The 21,261-nt window shown below is 37.3% G+C and overlaps 1 protein-coding gene across 1 annotated transcript; it reads left to right on the top strand.

The window, feature by feature from the left end:
• Positions 1 to 1,390: 1,390 nt before the first annotated feature.
• Positions 1,391 to 14,635, top strand: LOC137580205 (ATP-dependent (S)-NAD(P)H-hydrate dehydratase-like). Its single transcript, XM_068294130.1, has 2 exons — positions 1,391 to 1,805; positions 12,997 to 14,635. Exons 1-2 carry the CDS (start codon positions 1,392 to 1,394, stop codon positions 13,582 to 13,584), a joined length of 1,002 nt encoding a protein of 333 aa, XP_068150231.1. The 5' UTR covers position 1,391; the 3' UTR covers positions 13,585 to 14,635.
• Positions 14,636 to 21,261: the final 6,626 nt, after the last annotated feature.

Here is a 21,261-nt window from a genome sequence, read left to right as displayed (position 1 = left end):
TTTTTCTCCCTATACTAACCTACGGCTCAAGTACCTGCAAGAGTTGTGCTGCATCTCACATCAAGAAATTGCAAGTATGCGAAAACAAAATATTAAAGCTTCTACTCAACCTCCCATTTTTTACCAAAACATCCACCTTATATCATACGGCTGGCGTCAAAACCATTAAACAGATTATTGACCAATCTGACGACTCTTAGTGAAAACACTACTCTTAAACTACTATTAGACAGTTTAGGAGCATATCTTCTTTATCACAATACTCATATCTCCCAAGGGTAGCCACTGGCACTAAGCCGCTAAATCTTAGTTTAGTCACCTTAGTCCCAGTCACCTAGCTTAAGTTCGTATTTAAGGCATATATTAAAGGTTTTCGCTCATTTTTCCTTGCCATATTATATTATCACCCATCAAACTGTATAACTATGTATATGAAAATTTCTCAGCTGAAAAGCAATCGCTATAACTCTGTAAAATCTTCCTATCACATATAGCTTTAAGAACATTGTACTATCAAAGAGCAATAAAGCAAATAATGAATTGAATTAGATTGAATTGAAATTTGGTATGCAGATTAGTTTAATAGACGCGCAGATATTGGCTATTTAAAAATTTTGTCACGATCACTTCCGCCCCCGCAAATTAAACAAAACTGATTTTATCAAAAACAAACAAAGCTAAAGTCACCAAATTTAGTATGTATACTGCTTAGTATGCGCGCAGAGTATATATATTTTCATATTTTGCCACGCCCACTTTCGCCTCCATAATTAAGAAAAAATCGATTTCCTCGATGTAGTTCTTTGACTATCGCATTCAAATTCGGCAAATTAATTCATCTTATCTATTTCTACCAAACTACCAAATTTTATTGAAATCGGACTAGAAACATGCAAAATATGCGTATGAACGTATTTTACTACGCAGTCCACAAGGCCAGAATTGGCCGTTGGCTAGTGGCGGCGCTAGAGTGCTCGTGTGTTTGTGGAGTGAGCGAGATAGCACATACTATGAAACATGTAAAAACAATTTAATAGACATACATTTAGTTTTCGATATTTAAAATATATGTTTCACCTGGTGTATGGTATACCCAAGTCGACGAGTCGACTTACTTGCTTCATTGTAATTTACTTACAACAACAATAAAATAACTTTGTAAATATAAGTTTCAGAACAAAGTTCATTGTGTAAATACTTTTGACCACCCCTGTATATTGGATGTTGTTATGGGTGGTAATATTTCAGCACAGCACTACCTTATGTACCATTTCCGACAAGTATAGTCGATGTTGGCCTGTGGGAATCGGGCTTTACCGTTGCTATGGTAACACATTAGCATATCGATATTTTTGGGTCCTCGATATTAATATTATATGTTATTTGTATGTATGTATTTACTTCGCGAAGTGACAAAAAAAAATCATTCAGAAGCTTTGGAAATAATTCTACGCATTAGAAAAACAAAAACAATAATTATGTCGAAAATAGTTGAAATCCCAGTTTTAATGCCAAACATGTTAGAACTTTTTCGAACCCTTGTACCAAAATTGACGAAAGAAAAATATAAAGGACAGTATGGTCGAATAGGGGTAGTAGGTGGTTCTGCGGAGTACACGGGAGCACCTTACTTTGCAGCTATAGCTTCAATGAAAGTTGGTGCGGACTTAGCCCACGTTTTCTGCCAATCAAACGCCGCCACAGTTATTAAATGCTATAGTCCTGATATAATTGTGCACGCTGTGTTAGATAAAGAGAATGCTGTAGATATTATAAAACCCTGGATTGAACGATTGCATGTTGTTGTAAGTTGTGGTTAAAATAACAATGGTTATAAATGGCAAAACTGTTACAAGCTGCGCCCATACATACAGTGGCTCACAGCTTATTTCGTGCAGGGGTGCAGTAAAACTTTAACAGCGTGTACCTCTTAAACTATTAAAGATATCAAAAAAATTTGAATACAGTTTTATTTAGTAATCATTTATACTATATTTAGGTACTTTATTGTTTTTCTTACTTATAAAATAACTTTTAAAAATTAAAAAAATGAACATTGGTGGCTTTTTCTATGTCACAGCTTATTTCGTGCACTGCACTTAACCTTAAAAATTATTTTAAACAAATTAATATAGTATTTGGTTGGACCCCCATTTTGTTTAATGACCTCTTTAATGCGTGTTTCCATCAAGGAAACTAACTTTTTTGTGACTTTAGTGGATATTTTTCCACACTCTTCTATTAGTGCTTTTTTAAGGTCATTTTTATTGGAAATTGTCCTTTTCCGGATGGTCATGTCCAATATTGCCCACAAATTTTCAATCACATTAAGGTCAGGAAAATGGACATGAGGAATGACCACATCTGGGCAATCCCAGATCAACCAGGACTGGTCAATGCCGGATTTCTGTTTTGGGTCATTGTCTTGATAAAAACGGAATCGGCCCTCTAGACCCAATTTCTCTGCACTTTGAAGTAAATTATCCTTTAAAACTGATGGATACACATGTCTGTCCATTGTTCCTTCGATCAAAACCAGGATTCCAACTCCCGAAGCCGCCATGCATGCCCAAACCATGACACTTCCACCGCCATGTTTCAAAAAATGAAAAATACCGGTAGATTTCCATTGTGGAAACGAAAGAGTGTTTTAGAATAAAGCGTGTGCCAAAACTTTTTTGATGAAAATTTGTGCCTATATTTACATTTTTGTATTTTGCAAATGAACCAAAGCTGAAATATAATTTTTAGAGCGAAGCTCTCTTAGGCACGTCGCGGTAGGAAATTATTTTTAAAAATCGTCAGATCTGCAGCGCGTCAGATTTTCTTTTTTTGTAGCGCAATAAAACGATAATTTATCCATTGACTTCTACATGCCAATGTAGTTCTGAAGGTGTGTGTTGGCCTCCCCTGCACCTGGCCCGTGGTTCAAATGATGTAGAGGTCCGTCGAATAAATTTTTTTTTTTTTTAGAGCGAAGCTCTCTTAGGCACGTCGTGGTAGGAAATTATTTTTAAAAATCGTCAGACGTCAGATCTGCAGCGCGTCAGATTTTTTTTTAGAGCGAAGCTCTCTTAGGCATGTCGCGGTAGGAAATTATTTTTAAAAATCGTCAGACGTCAGATCTGCAGCGCGTCAGATTTTTTTTCTTGTAGCGCAATAAAACGATAATTTATCCATTAACTTCTACATGCAAATGTAGTTCTAAAGGTGTGTGTTGGCCTCCCCTGCACCTGGCCCGTGGTTCAAATAAGGTAGAGGACGTCGAATATTTTTTTTTTTTAATTATATGCTTTCATTATAAATATGTACATACATACATATGTATATATACATTGTACATAAATATATCATCTGTACTTATCATAGCTCGCAAATAACTGTTGACACTTTTCCATTGTCTGCAAATAAGTGTCTTTCACTGACACAATAATAAAGACTCAGACAGAAACTGTTCTTGTCGCGACTGACTTAGCTCGCTCGCGCTCTGATCGAGACAGTCATTTCTGTTTTTATTTCGCTCAAGTCAAACACTGATCGATTGCTTGAGTGTGTTGAGTTGAGAATGAAGAAAATTGTCTTTTGCGTATGTATGGGTAAACACACGCGATTGATGCGTTCTTATTTAAATTTATGTATATGTATGTATGTACATATGTATGTATTTACATGTACACGGTAGGCAAAGATCATTTCTGTTGAGTTTTTTGGTCAAACTGTCTTTTGTTGAGACTCTTTGTGTGATCAAAAATCGTATTACTCTTTACGCGACACTCATTTGAGAGCGTCACACGAATGGGTCAATGCAAAGCGCTTGACAAAAAACAATTTAAAACGAAACAAAAAGTGCCGCTCAGAGAGAGATCGCTTCTGGAGAATCTTTTCGGTTTTGATACGAAGCAGAGCATATGAGAAAAACGATCAACTGTCATTTGCGAGCTATGGTACTTATATATGTATATTTTGTATAATAATTATGTTAACAAATGTTTTAGAATATATGTATGTATGTATGTATATATATGACGTCTGACGATTTTTAAAAATAATTTCCTACCACGACGTGCCTAAGAGAGCTTCGCTCTAAAAAAAAATATATATTCGACGGACCTCTACATCATTTGAACCACGGGCCAGGTGCAGGGGAGGCCAACAGAGGCGCTGCAGATCTGACGTCTGACGATTTTTAAAAATAATTTCCTACCACGACGTGCCTAAGAGAGCTTCGCTCTAAAAAAAAAAAAAATTTATTCGACGGACCTCTACATCATTTGAACCACGGGCCAGGTGCAGGGGAGGCCAACACACACCTTCAGAACTACATTGGCATGTAGAAGTCAATGGATAAATTATCGTTTTATTGCGCTACAAAAAAAGAAAATCTGACGCGCTGCAGATCTGACGATTTTTAAAAATAATTTCCTACCGCGACGTGCCTAAGAGAGCTTCGCTCTAAAAATTATATTTCAGCTTTGGTTCATTTGCAAAATACAAAAATGTAAATATAGGCACAAATTTTCATCAAAAAAGTTTTGGCACACGCTTTATTCTAAAACACTCTTTCGTTTCCACAATGGAAATCTACCGGTATTTTTCATTTTTTGAAACATGGCGGTGGAAGTGTCATGGTTTGGGCATGCATGGCGGCTTCGGGAGTTGGAATCCTGGTTTTGATCGAAGGAACAATGGACAGACATGTGTATCCATCAGTATTAAAGGATAATTTACTTCAAAGTGCAGAGAAATTGGGTCTAGAGGGCCGATTCCGTTTTTATCAAGACAATGACCCAAAACAGAAATCCGGCATTGACCAGTCCTGGTTGATCTGGGATTGCCCAGATGTGGTCATTCCTCATGTCCATTTTCCTGACCTTAATGTGATTGAAAATTTGTGGGCAATATTGGACATGACCATCCGGAAAAGGACAATTTCCAATAAAAATGACCTTAAAAAAGCACTAATAGAAGAGTGTGGAAAAATATCCACTAAAGTCACAAAAAAGTTAGTTTCCTTGATGGAAACACGCATTAAAGAGGTCATTAAACAAAATGGGGGTCCAACCAAATACTATATTAATTTGTTTAAAATAATTTTTAAGGTTAAGTGCAGTGCACGAAATAAGCTGTGACATAGAAAAAGCCACCAATGTTCATTTTTTTAATTTTTAAAAGTTATTTTATAAGTAAGAAAAACAATAAAGTACCTAAATATAGTATAAATGATTACTAAATAAAACTGCATTTAAATTTTTTTGATAACTTCAATAGTTTAAGAGGTACACGCTGTTAAAGTTTTACTGCACCCCTGCACGAAATAAGCTGTGAGCCACTGTATGTAAGTACATTTGTCAATGCTGGCCGAGGAAACTAAAAAATTTGCAGAGTTCTTGCACAGCTTTGGAATGGCGTGTTTGCTAAATTGTTGAATAAATTACTAATCAACTTTTTTTCACGGGTTCTACCTGTAGCAGCGGCTGCCAAGTATCCTCAGTGCATGTTTTTTTTTTTTTTTTTTTAAATTACATAATACCCGTGCAACATTTTTGGTAACTCTTTCCTTACCTATAGCCATCAAAGTGGAAAAACGTTAAGGCTAAAAAGGCTAATGTTTCCGAAAAAACGGCGTACAATCTTAGCATAGGAAATAACGAAGTTATTGACAAAAGTCACTGTTTTCGAAAGATCGTTCCTATAGGAGCTATATGATATAGGCACCCGATCTTGATCAAAGTTGGCATAGTCGTTTATATGTGTAATTAACTCTCTAATATTAAGTTTCACGACAATAGCTCAGAAAATAACGAAGTTATTAAGAAAAGTTACTGTTCGTGACTTTGTCATTTGTATGGGAGCTATATGATATAGTGATCCGATCCGGCTGAATCCGAGATATGCAAGCCTAAATGCGAAATTTCAGCTCTGTAGCTCTTACGGTCTAGGAGGAGTTTGCGTTGATCCAGACGGACGGACGGACATGGCTATTTGAACTCGTCTCGTCGTGCTGATCAAGAATATATATACTTTATATGGTCGGAGATGCTTCCTTCTATGCGTTGCACACTTTTGACCAACATTAATATACCCTTTTTGCAAGGGTATAAAAAGTATGTGTACACAAGGGCGTCGCCTTTTACTGGCATGGGGTGTTACCTTCACTCCCCCAATATTGCGATCAATTAAGTGAGACTTCAAATCGAAATGTATTAACAAAATTCAGCTACACTTCAGTGACCCCCTAAATTCGACGAATTTCTAGAGAGCTTCGCTCTACCCGGGTGTCCCGTGACATTGCTTTTTTTTTTTTTTGTTCAAGATTAAATATAATATATGAGTTTAATAAATGTAATTTTTCATTTACATATAGCTGTGTTAACAAAAAAGTTACAGCTCTTAGAAGTTGGATTTTTCAAGTGTGCCAATACTTTTTTGACTCACTGTACATACATACATATACAGCTATTGTGTAATGCATAATAATATTTCTTACACTAGACCAGTGCTCGCACGGCCCATTCCCCGGACTAGGGCCTAGCTCTGCCGCAGCGCTGTCGACTCACATACACTGTAAACGCTTGTGTAGGTTCGGCAATGGCACTTCGGAAACAATTCGACTCGTGCTTGTCAGAAAAAAAATGATTTAAAAAAAAAAAAATTGTCCACATGTCAAAACTACACTTAAAAAAATGTTTGTTGACAAATGGAAAAATTTGTTTTCTCTTGATTGACAATTTGAATTCGATGTGTAATGCGTTTTTTCGTGTTTGTTGCAACACACAAATCAGTTGCTGTTCAGCAAGAAATATTTATATTTGCTATACTGTTTTTTTCAGTGTAAAGCAAAAAAAAAGTTACGTACTTCGTGTTTGTTTCCACACACACAAATGCAAGGTAAATTTCCATGGAAACGAAAGAGAAATCTAGAATTAAAGCGTAGGTAAATATTTACTTACGTTACTCGGGCCAAAAACGGTATCAAACAAAAGAGAAAAATTCCACGAGCATTACCTCAGGTGTGCCTTGGTAATCCCTCGCGGGACTATAGCCAAAAGTAGCTGTTTCCGTCTAAAAAAAGCTGTCAAATTTTGGGATAGTGTTGCCAGATGCCAAGTTTCGGATACTCGATGTGTTCGTACTATATTCAACAAACGAAAATATTATTGAGTTTACAATGTTTCTTGATTTTATTGAACAAATATAGTTCAGAATGCAATATTCGGCTGCTCTGGCTCTGGCCGAAGTTTATATACCCTTTCAGTCCTAGACAATAATAATTTTCATGTTCAAAACTTGTTTTCTGCAACTCAATTCATCAATATACAAACAAAGTAATTTTACTCTTCATACTACAATTTGTTCTTCTTCCCTCATTCCCTAAGCAAAGCAACGCACACATACATACAAATACAGTTCATGTAGCGTTGCGTCTGTGTGTGTACGCATGTGTCCTGTTGATGACGTATGACGTAGTAGGCAGCAAGGAGCGCTGCCGGCAGCGATTGAACCGACTTATATTGACTGTAACTTGTGTTCTATTTATCCGATCGGAATTTTGGAATCTGAGTTTTTATATTCAATACTATCATTCTAGTAAATTTCATGGGGATACTTAAATTTTTATGAAAATGTTTGTTTTGGTGCTATATGATATAGTGGTCCGATCCTGACAATTTTCATACTTTATCTCACCCGGGTAATAAAAAGGCCCCAAAAAATTTCAGCCCGATAGCTCTTAAGATGGCTGAGTAAAACGCATACGCACGGACGGACAGATGGTCAGACGGACATGGCTATATTAACTCAGCTTCTCATGCTCATCAAGAATATATATACATTAAGTCATTCTTCGACCAGGGTTTGCATTTTGCAAACAATTAATAGACAGAGTCAAGATTGACTCTTTGCTGATTTTTGTATTTCTTTGGTGGCCTTCTTGGAGTTTTCGCATTTCTTTTTTTATATTCCTATAGTTTATACCTATGTTCATAAAAGTCGATAAACATTTTTGGTATAAAAAGACCTTCTTTTCATTTTTCGATGTTGAAGTTAAACTTGTGTGGCTTTTTTCATTTTGCAAACAATTATTGGACAAACCTTCTATGTGGCGTATTTTCAAAAAACCGCAATGGACCATGGCATTAAGAAAAGTACACACAAAAAGCAAGGCGAAGATAGGTGACATAATAAAAACATTAATTTTTTGTTTGTTTTTACACTCAGAAATAGGTTTACTTTTTAAAACACTTGAATAGAAACAACATCTTTAAGTTGGTATATTTAGGGAGTTGGTATAACGAATAAAAAGTCATCAAAATTTCTATGATATAAATAGAATTGTACTTTTTAAATGCCGGGATTATGAAAATAGAAAATGCGCTTGCTTTCAATGGATTACAAGACATTTTTGATATATAATTTAATTTATTCAAACTAAACGCCCGAAGTGGGCTCCATGCAACTGCCACACACAAATCGACAACACACATAGCACTCATCTGCGCCAACCCCAGCCTCCTTAGATAGCTATCAGGTCTTCAAAAAAGAGTGCCAGCTTGTAAATCGGTCGCCTGAAAGTTGACCCTGCAGTTGTGCTAACGTCGACCACCCCGATTGCGTTGTCCAGCCTTAGGCTTGTGGCCACCACACGTCACACAATGCTGTGGTAGGTCGTTCTCTGCGACGACGACGAGTATCACGGCGATATTGGGTCTCTGCTCGTGCCACTTGGATCGCGCTTGTGGACCTAGCACATACACCCTGGACCATTGCTGCCAGAACGTTTGAGGGACCGGAGTCCTGTTGGGCGAGAGAGATTGGCGTCGGCTGCTGTTTGTAGGTACTCCTAGCACCTACTGGTGCTTTGCAGATTTGACAGCTCCCTCCCACAGATCCCACAGATAATATCTGGACGGCCATAATACCAAACATATGTCATAGCATCTTGAGCATATTTCTGCATGTGGCGTGGACAACCTATATATGAAGATGGGAAAATCGTGAGCTTTCCAACATTGGTTGTATAACGGTCATTCACAACGGCATCTCGCAAATGAATATATTCCTCGGAGCGAAGAATCTTCTGCCTTTGCCTTAGCCGCTCCGTCTCCCGTACCAATTCTCGCTCTTCTTCAGTAACATTCCAATAGGTACTCACTCAACTGCCCCCGCGGACTGCGGTCGATACACGGAAAGCCTTTATAAAACCCATTTTATTTGCGGTCGCGAGTATGATATCGACATAAAAAGAAGACAATAACCATGCTTCAACCTGAATCCACAGTGTGTCAAAATTTGAACGCAATCGGTTCGGTAGTTTCTGAATGCATAGCAATTGTACACTTGTACTAGTAAGTAAGTACTAACATCAAAAATGCAGTCCAATCGTCAACCAACAGCAATTTACCATAAAGAGGGTAACAACAATAAATTCAACGCTTTTTGTCCATCGTTTTAAAATTCTTGCCGATCAGCAAGACGCCCAAGCGCTGTAGAATAAGTTAAATCGGTTAGATTACCCCCAAAATACATCCGTGCAGCCAACTGCAGCGCCCCGATTTCGAAACTAGTCGAATTAGTAGGGGCAAATAACTTAGTTGTAACCCCTCTCAATATTGGAAACAAAAAAAATTAATTGTCAAAACCAAACTGAGGACAATTTCCTCACCATCGAAAAGTACCTCCGTAATACTAATATCAACTTTAATACCTACTGACTAAAAAGCAGTAAAGGGCTTCAGGTTGTGTTAAAGGGGATTGAGTCATCGGTTCCAACACAAAAAATATCAGACGCGTTGGCCGAGAAATGGTTTGCAGTTAAGTCTGTTGTCAATATCATCAATAGACACAAAGTCGCACAGCCGCTTTTCAAAATCAAGCTCCAACCAGATGCAAAGCGGTCAAAGCCAAATGCAGTGCACCCCATCTACAACCTTTAGCTCCTATTGCACAACGTGGAGGGAACCACACGACCAGCTACAGAGAATGTTCTTTATTTAAGGATCTTAAATCATTCCTAAACGGTTGCGAACCCCCAGCTGGACCAACGGTCACCAACAACGCCTCCAAAACTACACCGGGGGTATTCTTTGCCAAGGCTGTTAGATCATCTAACATACCTCCAAATCTGCTTATCCGGAAGCTCATTAATAAAAAATAACACTATGCAACAAAATGAAGGTTTGTAAGTTCATGAATTGAATAGCAAAACCCTATTTGGGTTTTTCAAAGTTAGTTCGTTTTTTTTTTTTTTATAGCGAGATGCAATTTTTCATTTTGGGGGTATTTTTTAGTTTGTCATATGAGCTAAATATGACTTATATCTCGATTTCTTCTTCATGCATACGTCATGTTAATAATTAAATAAATTCATTTTATGAATGTTATATAACCCAAAATTACTTTTTCAGCTACAGTTCTAGAAAAACTTACAATCAAGCCCTTTTTTAGAGTAGTTTTGGAAGTATTTTTAATTTATAACTATTTTTTGATAGAATAATATCAAGATTAATTTAAAACAACAAATATATTTTTAAATATGGAAAATTAGAAACGAGTTCTTTTTGTTTGTGGTTCATTTCTTTTATCAAGATCAAAGTAATCAGATTCGTTAGTGGAGAACTCCATTCCGTCGCGTTCATCTTTCTGCACTTCTTCATTTGATTTTTATCTTCTTTGAATTGAAATATTTGCTTAGTCCACCAACATACGACCAGAACTACTCTAAAAAGGGCTTGATTGTAAGTTTTTCTAGAACTGTAGCTGAAAAAGTAATTTTGGGTTATATAACATTCATAACATGAATTTATTTAACCATTAACAATATTTCTACAATAAATGAAGATGATTAAGGTCGTATGCATGAAGAAGAAATCGAGATATAAGTCATATTTAGCTCATATGACAAACTAAAAAATACCCCCAAAATGAAAAATTGCATCCCGCTATAAAAAAAAAAAAAACGAGCTAACTTTGAAAAACCCAAAACCCTATGGTTTTGCTATTCAATACATGAACTTTCAGAAAAAAAGGTCCGGTGCGGTTTGATTTTTGGTGTTGCACAGTGTAATGGCTTCCCTACGTCAAAGTCTTTGGAATGCAAACGGCATCTCCAAGCACAAAAATGAACTGCAACTATTCCTAGACTCAAGTGAAATCGACGTTTTGCTGATTTCGGAAACACATTTAACATCAAAAAATAATTTTCAAATACCAAAATATACAAACCATCCAGACGGAAAAGCTCATGGCGGGACTGGTATCCTAATCAAAAACCGTATAAAACACACGTTCCTCGAAAGATTTGAAACACAGCACCTACAAGCAACTGCTATAACCGTCCAAACCAGCTGCGGCAACACTACATTGGTTGCCCTGTACTGCCCACCACGCTTCTCAATCTCTGAAAAGGAATTTACCGATTTTTTTAACACACTCGGAGATCGCTTCATTGTAGCAGGGGACTATAACGCCAAACATACGCACTGGGGATCTCGCCTAAAGGCAAGCAGTTGTACAACACAATAATCACTCAAAAAGATGGATTGCATCTCACAGGGTAGGCCTACTTACAGACCCACAGAAACTGCCTGACTTGATTGATTTTGCAGAAACCAAGGGGATTCCGCGTAATCGGATCACTGCGGCAGAGCCATTCTCCAGTGCTATTCACACTCTTAACAAGACCTCAAGTACTTGATCGCTCATATAGGCTTACAAACAACAAAACAAATTGGCTTAAATTTAAAATGTACATGAGTGCCCACATTAACTGCTCTTCCTGCTGTATACTGCAGACTTTCCAACGAGTTTAAGACTTACAACGTCCACTTTTGCCGATGACACGACAATCCTCAGAAGTTCCAAATGCCCAATACAGCCTCTGCAGATATAGTGGAACACCTCCATGTGGTAGAAGAATGGCTAGCAACCTGGCGTATCCGGGTCAACGAGCTGAAATGCAAACATGTCACATTTACGCTTAAAAATAAACTGTCCAGCTAACGTTAATTAACGTACTAGTTTCTCAAACCGATGATGTCTACCTAGACAGAAGGCTACCTTGGCGCAAGCACATCAAAGCAAAAAAATCACAGCTAAAACTGAAAGCGATTAGCTTACATTGCTTACATCAATGCTCGCTCCCCCCTACGTGTATAAAGTCCTCCCTAAATAACTCCTTACTAAAGCCCATCTGGACTTACGGTGCCGTATTATGGGGTAATGCACTTGCATTCGGGTACTTACCAGCAATGTCGACATCATACTCATACAAAGCTCGCAGTTGAAGATTTTACGAACAAACACGGGGGCTCCTTGGTACATACGGAACGAAAACATTCAAAATCATCTAAATATACCTAGCGTAAAATCTAAAATAGGTACAAAGCAACTAAAGTATTCTCCAGACTGGAAGCACATCCAAATGCTCTTGCCAATTCCCTTATGCGAACTAAAAATAGAACTCGTCTTAAAAGAAATGACAGACCTACCCAATAACAAGTGATCAAAGCCGCCTCTAGTATCCCCAGGATTTAGCTTAAGTACTAGACTAAGAAAAACATCTCAAATTTGTTGTTAGGCTCTAAGTTAAGAGTAGATTCAACAAATATAGTAAACATTGAAAAAAAAAATTAGCTATGAACACGGACATATTCAGTCTTGAAACCGAATCGACATCCACAAATAATTTCTATGAACAAGAGCCAAACACAGCGCTTATCTGCGCCAACAACCGATTCTCCACTCCACTCGCAGACTCTAATGCCACTCGACTCCAAACTGGCAGTCTTACTGAAATGTAGGTCTATCACTGAAAACCCTATTTAAATTTTTTGTTTAAATGCTTTTAACGTTTAGTGCTAATCAGCTGAAGTTTCTCACAGACGATTTTGGGAGCAAAAGGGTTTATTGACCTTAGTATTAAACAATTATTTATAATTAGGTTATTCCGTCTTAAATAATATAACTATTACGATTTTAGTAAACCTTAATTACTTTCAGATTATCGGACCTGGATTAGGACGGGATCGAAACATATTGAGAAACACCGCTGCCATTATGAAATTCTGCCTTGATGCCGAAAAGCCACTGGTTATAGACGCTGACGGATTGTTTATTTTAAACGACGAAATTGATATTGTGTGTGGACAGCGAAACGTGGTTTTAACACCCAATGCCGTTGAGTTTCGTAGATTATTTGGGGAGGACGATCTTATTTCACAAGTCAAGATAAATCGACTTGGCGATGGAGTTGTGATTTTAAAAAAAGGGGCGATTGATAAAATTTACATACCACATACTAATGATGTTTACACATTACCTGAAGGTGGATCAGGGCGTCGGTGCGGTGGTCAAGGTGATTTGTTAAGTGGATCTTTAGCTACGTTTCTATGTTGGTTCTTACAAGCAAATGAAAAGAATTCAGCCTTTTTGGCAGCATGTGCATCCAGTTATTTTATAAAAAAACTAAATTATGTAACATTTCAAAGAATGGGTAGAAGTTTAATGGCTAGTGACATGATTGCAGAAATGCCATCTGTGTTTAAAAATGAATTTGAAAATAAAAAAGAAGATGTGTCTGGTAACTAGAAAAATTTGTATAAAAAATTGTGTAAATCAAGTAGAGACACGTTGAAAGTTTAGAAATATTTTGAATGACGAATAATCAAAAGTTTTTTACTTTAGAAACCTAAACTAGCAAACTTTAAAAAAAATATTATTGTAAAAAAATTGTAAAAAATTTGTGTATACTAAGCAGAGACACTTTCTCCAATAAGGGATTCCCTTAGTTGCGAAACCACCCGAAAAATACCTATTAGCCATCAATGTGGAAGAACGTTTTATTTAAACAGGCTTATGTTTGCGAAAGAATGGCCTACAATCATAGGAAATAACGAAGATATTGATCAAAGTCACTGTTTTCCACCGATCGTTCCTATTAGAGCTATATGGTATAGTCGCCCGATCTTTATCAAATTCGGCACAGTCATTAACAGATATATGAAACTAACAAATGTTTAATTTGAAAGCAATCGCGTTAAAAGTAACGAAGTTATTAACAAAAGTCACTGTTTTCGACCGATCGTTCCTATGGGAGCTATATGATATAGTCATGATCAAATTTGGCACAGTCGTTTATAGGCGTAATAAACTCTCTAATATTAAGTTTCACGATTATAGCACAGAAAATAACGAGTAATTTTTTTTTAAGTTATTGAGAAAAGTCACTGTTCGTGACTTTGGGGTTTGTATGGGAGCTATATGATATAGTGGTCCGATCCGGCTGAATCCGAGATATACAACCCCTGCAGTATATACAAGCCTAGGTGCAAAATTTCAGCTCTGTAGCTCTTACGGTCTAGAAGGAGTTTGCGTTGATCCAGACGGACGGACGGACAGACATGGCTAATTGAACTCGTCTCGTCGTGCTGATCAAGAATATATACATATACTTTGCATGGTCGGAGATGCTTCGTTCTATGCGTTGCACACTTCTGACCAAAATTAATATACCCTTTTTGCAAGGGTATAAAAAATGAATGTCATTATAAGGTTATATTTTAAATCTTAAATTAGATAGGTCTGGTGTCTCTTCTGTTGCAATTGAACAAAATAAATTCATAAATGGCTTTGAGCTTAACACGAATATTTTAGAAAACAGAACCAAAAAAGTTATTATTTTGTTAAATTTTGTTAAAAGTCGCGAAAATGTGTAGGCTTTTAAATTTTTAATATATCCCTGGTTAGCTCAGTAATAGTTAGGTATTTGTCTTAACTTAAAATGATTTTTTTGCTTTTCATTGAGGTACCCGTAATTGTGCTGTGTTAAATGTAACCACCGTAGTATGTCTATCTCTTTCTTATTATTTTCGAATGCTGCGATCTGTGTATTGTAACGGACATTCTTACATTTTTGCTTTATATTAGTTTACTAGCCGCCTTCGCTGCAGCGAATTATCTTATGAATAAATTCAGTCTCTAATAAACCTCTGCTCGAATAGGTTATGAGCCCAGGGAGCAGAAAGTAAAAACTGTGTGGGTGGGTCGGAATGACTTGTATGATTAACTAATTTGTCCAACATCAGTCCACAATTTTCAACCGAAAAACTAGATAGTGAAAATTATATTGTGGTCGGTTAAAAAAAGATGTGTCTGATTCGGCTGAACAAAAGGCGTAAAGACGAGAAAGCTCTGGGAAGTAAATTGTTGTGCGTAAGTCCGTCGCAGATCAACAGTATACAGCATTGTAAAACCGCCACCGAGGCATGGACAAAGTTATCCGCGATCCGCTTGCCCTTTGGTCCGGCTAGAAAAATACAGTTGTTTAAGCAACTGCTGTAACTAAAATGTTGGCTACAGAGAGTATTCGAGAGCATTTGAATAATTTCTCTAATGTCGTAGAAAACTTAAATTACAATGAGAGAAACAAAAAACATTGAATGTTGGTTGTGCGGTCGTCGCGGGCATTTCACGTCGAAGTTCAGTTCGAAAGAGTGAAAGGATACTTCTAGCACAGGAATCGATTTATCGAAAAATGCGCTGTGTGCAGAAAGCGGAGCATCAGCTCATTTGTGTGCGGACAAATAAATGTTGACGATATTGCGTGAGCACAAAGAAAAAATTAGGTTACCAGGTGACAGTTATATAAAAGCCGAAGGTTGCGGCACGGTGGAACTAAAATGGAAAAATATCAAGATCGAATTGGTTGACGTGCTATATGTAAAGAACTTACAATGTAATTTTATGTTGGTATCAAAGGCAACAGAAAATAGCTTGAGAGTAAATTTTGTCAAAAACAAAATGTTTGTTAAGGACAGTAACAATCGCGATTTCATGATCGCAGAGCAACACAGCGATTTGTTTTTGTTTGAAAGTAAAACAAAAACAGTGTTTGCTGCAGAAGCAGATATGAATCAGCTGGTCAAACGGCATGACATTTGATATTTAAATTTCGATAGCTTAAATAAAATGATTACGCAGGAAATGGTATATGGTGTCAATGCTAGAGTGTGTAGTACAAATGACCTTGTATGTGAAACGTGTGCAAAAAGTAAAATTTGCGTTAAAAAGTTTTCGAAGTTTTCGGAAAGTCGCTCGAAGGGATTGTTGGTTTTGATTCATACAGACATTTGTGGACCTATGCGTACAGCGTCACAAGGTGGTGCGCGCTATTTTGCAACTTTCATAGACGATAAATCGCGTTATGTATCGGTATACATGTTAAAGAATAAGAGCGATATTTTCGAGAAATTCAAAGATTTTAAAATGCTAGCAGAAAATCAGACGGGTATGCGTAAAATAGCCATACAAAGCGACAACGGTCGTGAGTACCTGAGCGATGTATTTGAACAGTTCTTATCGAGTCAAGGAATAAAAAGACAACTCACTGTTCCCCACACTCCACAACAAAATGGTGTGGCGGAGCGCGCCAATAGAACCTTGGTGGAGATGGCGCGAAGCATGATAGTGCATGCTGGAGTTGGCGAATCTTTTTGGGGCGAGGCGATAATGACGGCTGCATATTTACGGAATAGAGCAGAAACTGCAGCTTTGCCTGACAATACTCCATACGAGGTTTGGTATGGGAAAAAAGCCGAGCGTATCTCATCTTAAAGTATTTGGTATGAAAGCTATTGTATTAGATAAAACTCATAAGAACAAGTTTTCAGCGAAAGGGAAGCAGCATATTTTGGTAGGTTACTCCCAGACTGCCAAGGCTTATTGTCTTTACAACCCTGTCAAAAGGACCGTAGTAGTATCCCGAGATGTCGTGTTTTTGGAGCACAAGTTCATGAAAGAGTTGGAGTCGAGAATCATCATGTGAGTCAGATGTGGTATTCTTTCAGCCAGGTGAAAAACTTGTTTGCGAGCATAATGATTCATCATTCAAGAAAATTCTGTGGAGCAGCAAAGTCCAATTGTTGATGAGCAAAGTGGTGACCAAGAAAATGCTGAGGAGGAGCTAGAAAAATACATATATACATAAAATATACATAGGCGTACTGATCGTCCACGAAGAGAGTACAATATGCTGAAAGTACTAGATGCTATAGACGTTATTGTTCCTACCTGTGTAAATATAGCGTTTAAGTCAGAGAAGTCGGAAAACTGGAAATCAGCAAACGTGTCCTCACGCTACAGAAATCGTTGTACCGCTTGAAACAGAGTGGGCGTGAGTTGGACCCAAAATGGATTATAATCAATCGCATTATTCCGTGGTGTAATTGCATTACGGCTCCGATGGGAAAGATTGGATCTTCTAAGACGTGGCATCATACTAGATTGCTAATTGGTTTGGTTTTATAATATAGCTTACTAACCACTATTCGAATTTATATTAAGTCACTACACAAAATACAACATTCCAATTTTCCGGATAGTTTTCACAGAGCACTACAATGTACGTTTGTATAGGGAAAATAAATGAGCTGTTTTAAGGGATTTTCCGGCAATTATTTATCATTTTTAAGATGTATTCTGCTATTAGGGGCAGAGAGCAATCAACGAATTGATGGTTATTGAACCATCAAAATTGGGTCATCAGATCTCGAGTTATAAGTGGTCAAACAAATCGACTTTCTTTTATATGCAAATAGATGTGAAGGCAGAAGTTACTTTGTCTATTTTACTTCTGTATTTGTCTTTATTAAATTTATAAAAAAAATTAATTATTAAAAATAACAATTTAATTCCAGGCAGGACCTCTACCCCTCCAACGCCTTTCGAGGAAACACAACCCCAAACCATAACAGAAATTTTACTGTGGGGACAATATTTTAATTCTGTAGGGCTGTTTTTGGCTTGCGCCACACTTTACCAGGGTCATCGTTGTAGTACAACATAATTTTCGTTTCGTTGTTGAATATAACATCGCTTCAGTACTCTGGTGCCTTTCCAGCGTTGAATATTGCTAAGTTCAGTATTTTTTTAATGTTTAAAACTTACAGCAAAGGCTTTTTCCTGGCAAAATACGAAGAATACTTGTGGACATTCAAAAATTAAGGGCACGCGGTCTTCTTGAGATTAATTTTAATGTCCTCAGCTAACTTTTTGGAGGCTTGTATCCGGTTTCTATTTCTTCACTTTCCAGCCTATTGGTCTAAACACAGTTCTAAATTTATTATGAAACATTTCCGTCAATTTTGTGCCGTCTTACCCTTGCTATAATTGAAATAAACTCATTCTATTAAATTTTCATCTTCATATCGAAGAATTCATAATTCAACCGCCGCCGTGTGCAGACGCTTATCAACTTTTACTGTTCTCTCGCGATTAAATACTTTTCCATAACTCTAAAATTCATTATCGGTTTAATTAATTATAATTTCAGCATACGAATTTTATTTTCATTTCGCGAATTCTTGCTGTCGCTTTTGTATTTTTGTTTAAATTTTAATAAAATCAAAACTTACAACAATACTTGCATTAGCGGTGTTGTTGTTTTGCTTATTTTTTTGCTTTTGTGTCTTTACCGTTTTAACTAACTCTCGCGCTCTTGCGTACAAATTGTTGTTGCATGTGTTCAATTTGACGCGCTCTACCGCTCTTTCCTATTATACACAGATTTTTTACCTTTAGAATTTTTTTTTTTTTTTGTATTTCCTTTTTTAATTACATTAAACTTTTTGATAAAATGGTTGTCTGCTCAAAAAATAATTGCGTAGTTGCCACTAATGCGGTTGACTCCCATGAATATATTTTTTGTTGGTTGTGTGACAATGCGGATCACGTTAAGTGTGCAGGTTACACAGGCAGAATCAAGGAGTCTATTGCTAAAATATGGATGTGATGCTTGCCGTGAGGTCGAGAATGAGATGCGCTAGAGATAGAGATAGTTTTGACACTTTAAGGGCAGGTTTTAACAAACTCCAAGCGGACTTTACTGCGATGGAGACTCAGTTCAGAAGCTTATCGCTTATGAATGAGTCTCCGAAACGTAAAAGAACCAGTCCTTGGGCTGTTTCTTTATCTGTTGATCCGCCAGCGTCTCTTATCGTCCCCGACCGGTCACATGCACCGTCCACTCCTAATGTACATCAATTGATATCGTTTAAGAGACCGGTTGTGAATGCTATTAGTAAGGAATTACCGGTATCACCTGGGAATGATCTCTTAAAAACGATGCCAATTGTAGTGTCCGATGTGTCCGGGCAATTACCCATTCCAATGGATATTGCCGATAGTTCTAAAAGAATCGAGGGCCCCGTAAACAAGTTGACTGCTGCAGTGGGTGACTTGTCCAACGTTACAAAGAAACATATATTTATTTTTGTATTGGATTCTTCTTATTGTGATGTTTCTAGGATTAAACCATTTGTAACAAACCTCCCTGGTTCTCTCGTGAGTTATCCAATTTGAAAAATGTGAAGACACGATATTATAAGAAGTTTCAGATTATACTCTGTATACAGTCGCTCTTTCAAAGTTTATGATGCTTAATACACAATGTTTCAAGAATTATCTTCAACGGTGTACGCTTCTTAGCGAACTTAAAGTAGTTAAACCTGTTTATTCTCCGGGGCCAGATGGTCTTCCTGGATGTGTACTCAGGTTCTGTGCAAACGCATTATGTAAACCCATTTTAAAATTGTTTCTATTGTCTGTCGAATCTTCCTCTTTTCCATCTATTTGGAAAGAGTCGTATATCATTCCTCTGCATAAAACTACAGGTGTATCTCAAAATTGTCCGCTATTCCGAAAGCTTTTGAGAAAATTATAACTTCTCAATTGCAACATTTTTGCAGCTCTATTATTTCGCCATCCCAACATGGGTTTTTAAAACGTGGGTCTACAACCACTAATCTTTGAGAATTTACCTCTATAATTATCAAGGGGTTCAAAAATGCCCAACAAACTGATGTCATATACACTGACTTCAGCAAAGGCTTTGATTCTGTTAATCATACCCTATTACTTTCTAAGCTAAGCGACATTGGGTTTCCACCTCTTTTCCTTTCTTGGGTTCGAGAATGTGACGATGTCAAGCTTTGTCTTACTTATAAAGATGCAGATTCATTTAGTCGGCTACAAGCTGATCTTAAAAACTTTCAATCCTGGTGCCAGTTTAATCTACTAAATCTTAACACTACCAAATGTAAGGTAATGACTTTTTTTCGTAAGTCTCTTCAACTGATCACTTATTTTCTAAACAATAGCCCTTTAGAACGTCTAAATAATATGAATGATTTGGGCGTACTTATGGAGCATAAGTTAAATTTTAACACCCATATTTCCACCACGGTCGCAAAGGCCACGAGTGTCCTGGGTTTCATTGAAAGATGGTCAAAAGAATTTGATGACCCCTATACAACTAAAGTTCTTTTTACTTCGCTTTTCCGTCCTATTTTAGAGTATGGATCTTGCATTTGGTCACCTCAATATGAGTCGCACCAGATTAGACTTGAATCCGTTCAAAAGCAGTTCTTGCTATTTGCTCTTCGTGGCTTAAGCTGGGATCGCAATGTCAATTTGCCTTCGTATTCTAGTAGACTTCTCTTGATTAACCTTCCGTCCCTAACTAACCGTAGAATTATGCTTGGTGTCATTTTTATGCACAAGCTCCAATTGATGATATCGACTCGACCGAGTTATTAGCTCAGGTGAATTTGTCGGTACCATGTAGCCGGAGTAGACATCCTTTGATACCTTTATTCCTTAGTCGTTGTTCTTCTAACTATGCCATGCATGAACCTTTTAGGGTCCTCTGCTCTGATTACAACCTTCTATTCCCTGTAATCTGCTCAGAGTTTTCTATTAATATGCTTATAACATCTATCCTATCCCATTTAGTTAATAGATAGCTATAGTACTATTTGTTTGTCTGTTTTTTCTATTGTGTATTTGTCCACGCGATTCGTGCCATGCGTTATACGGCTGCACCCCTTGGTCGGTCGGGTGGGAGGTGGGCAGTTATCTGCTTGGGCTCGCGCGTAACAGGCTTTGTCCTGATGTCGTACGGGCCACTTGAACGTACTGCGCATAGTATCGTCAACGTACGCCAATAATGCACTCCGCAAAATTTAGTGTAAAAATAAAAAAAGAGCGCGTTTGCAAAAATTGTGTTGGGCACAATTTCCACATCATCGAAAAGTACCTCCGTAATGCTAATATCAACTTCTATACCTACCAACTAAAAAGCAGTAAAGGGCTTCAGGTTGTGTTAAAGGGGATTGAGCCATCGGTCCCAACTCAAGAAAGAGCAGACGCACTGACCGAAAAACACTTTGCGGTTAAGTCTGTTGTCAACATCATCAACAGGAACAAAGT

Source organism: Drosophila tropicalis, unplaced genomic scaffold (genome assembly GCF_018151085.1).
Source record: "Drosophila tropicalis isolate 14030-0801.00 unplaced genomic scaffold, ASM1815108v1 contig_830, whole genome shotgun sequence".
Lineage (NCBI taxonomy): Eukaryota > Metazoa > Arthropoda > Insecta > Diptera > Drosophilidae > Drosophila > Drosophila tropicalis.
The sequence above is the reverse complement of the archived record's forward strand: the minus strand, read 5'-3'. Positions and strand labels throughout refer to the sequence as shown.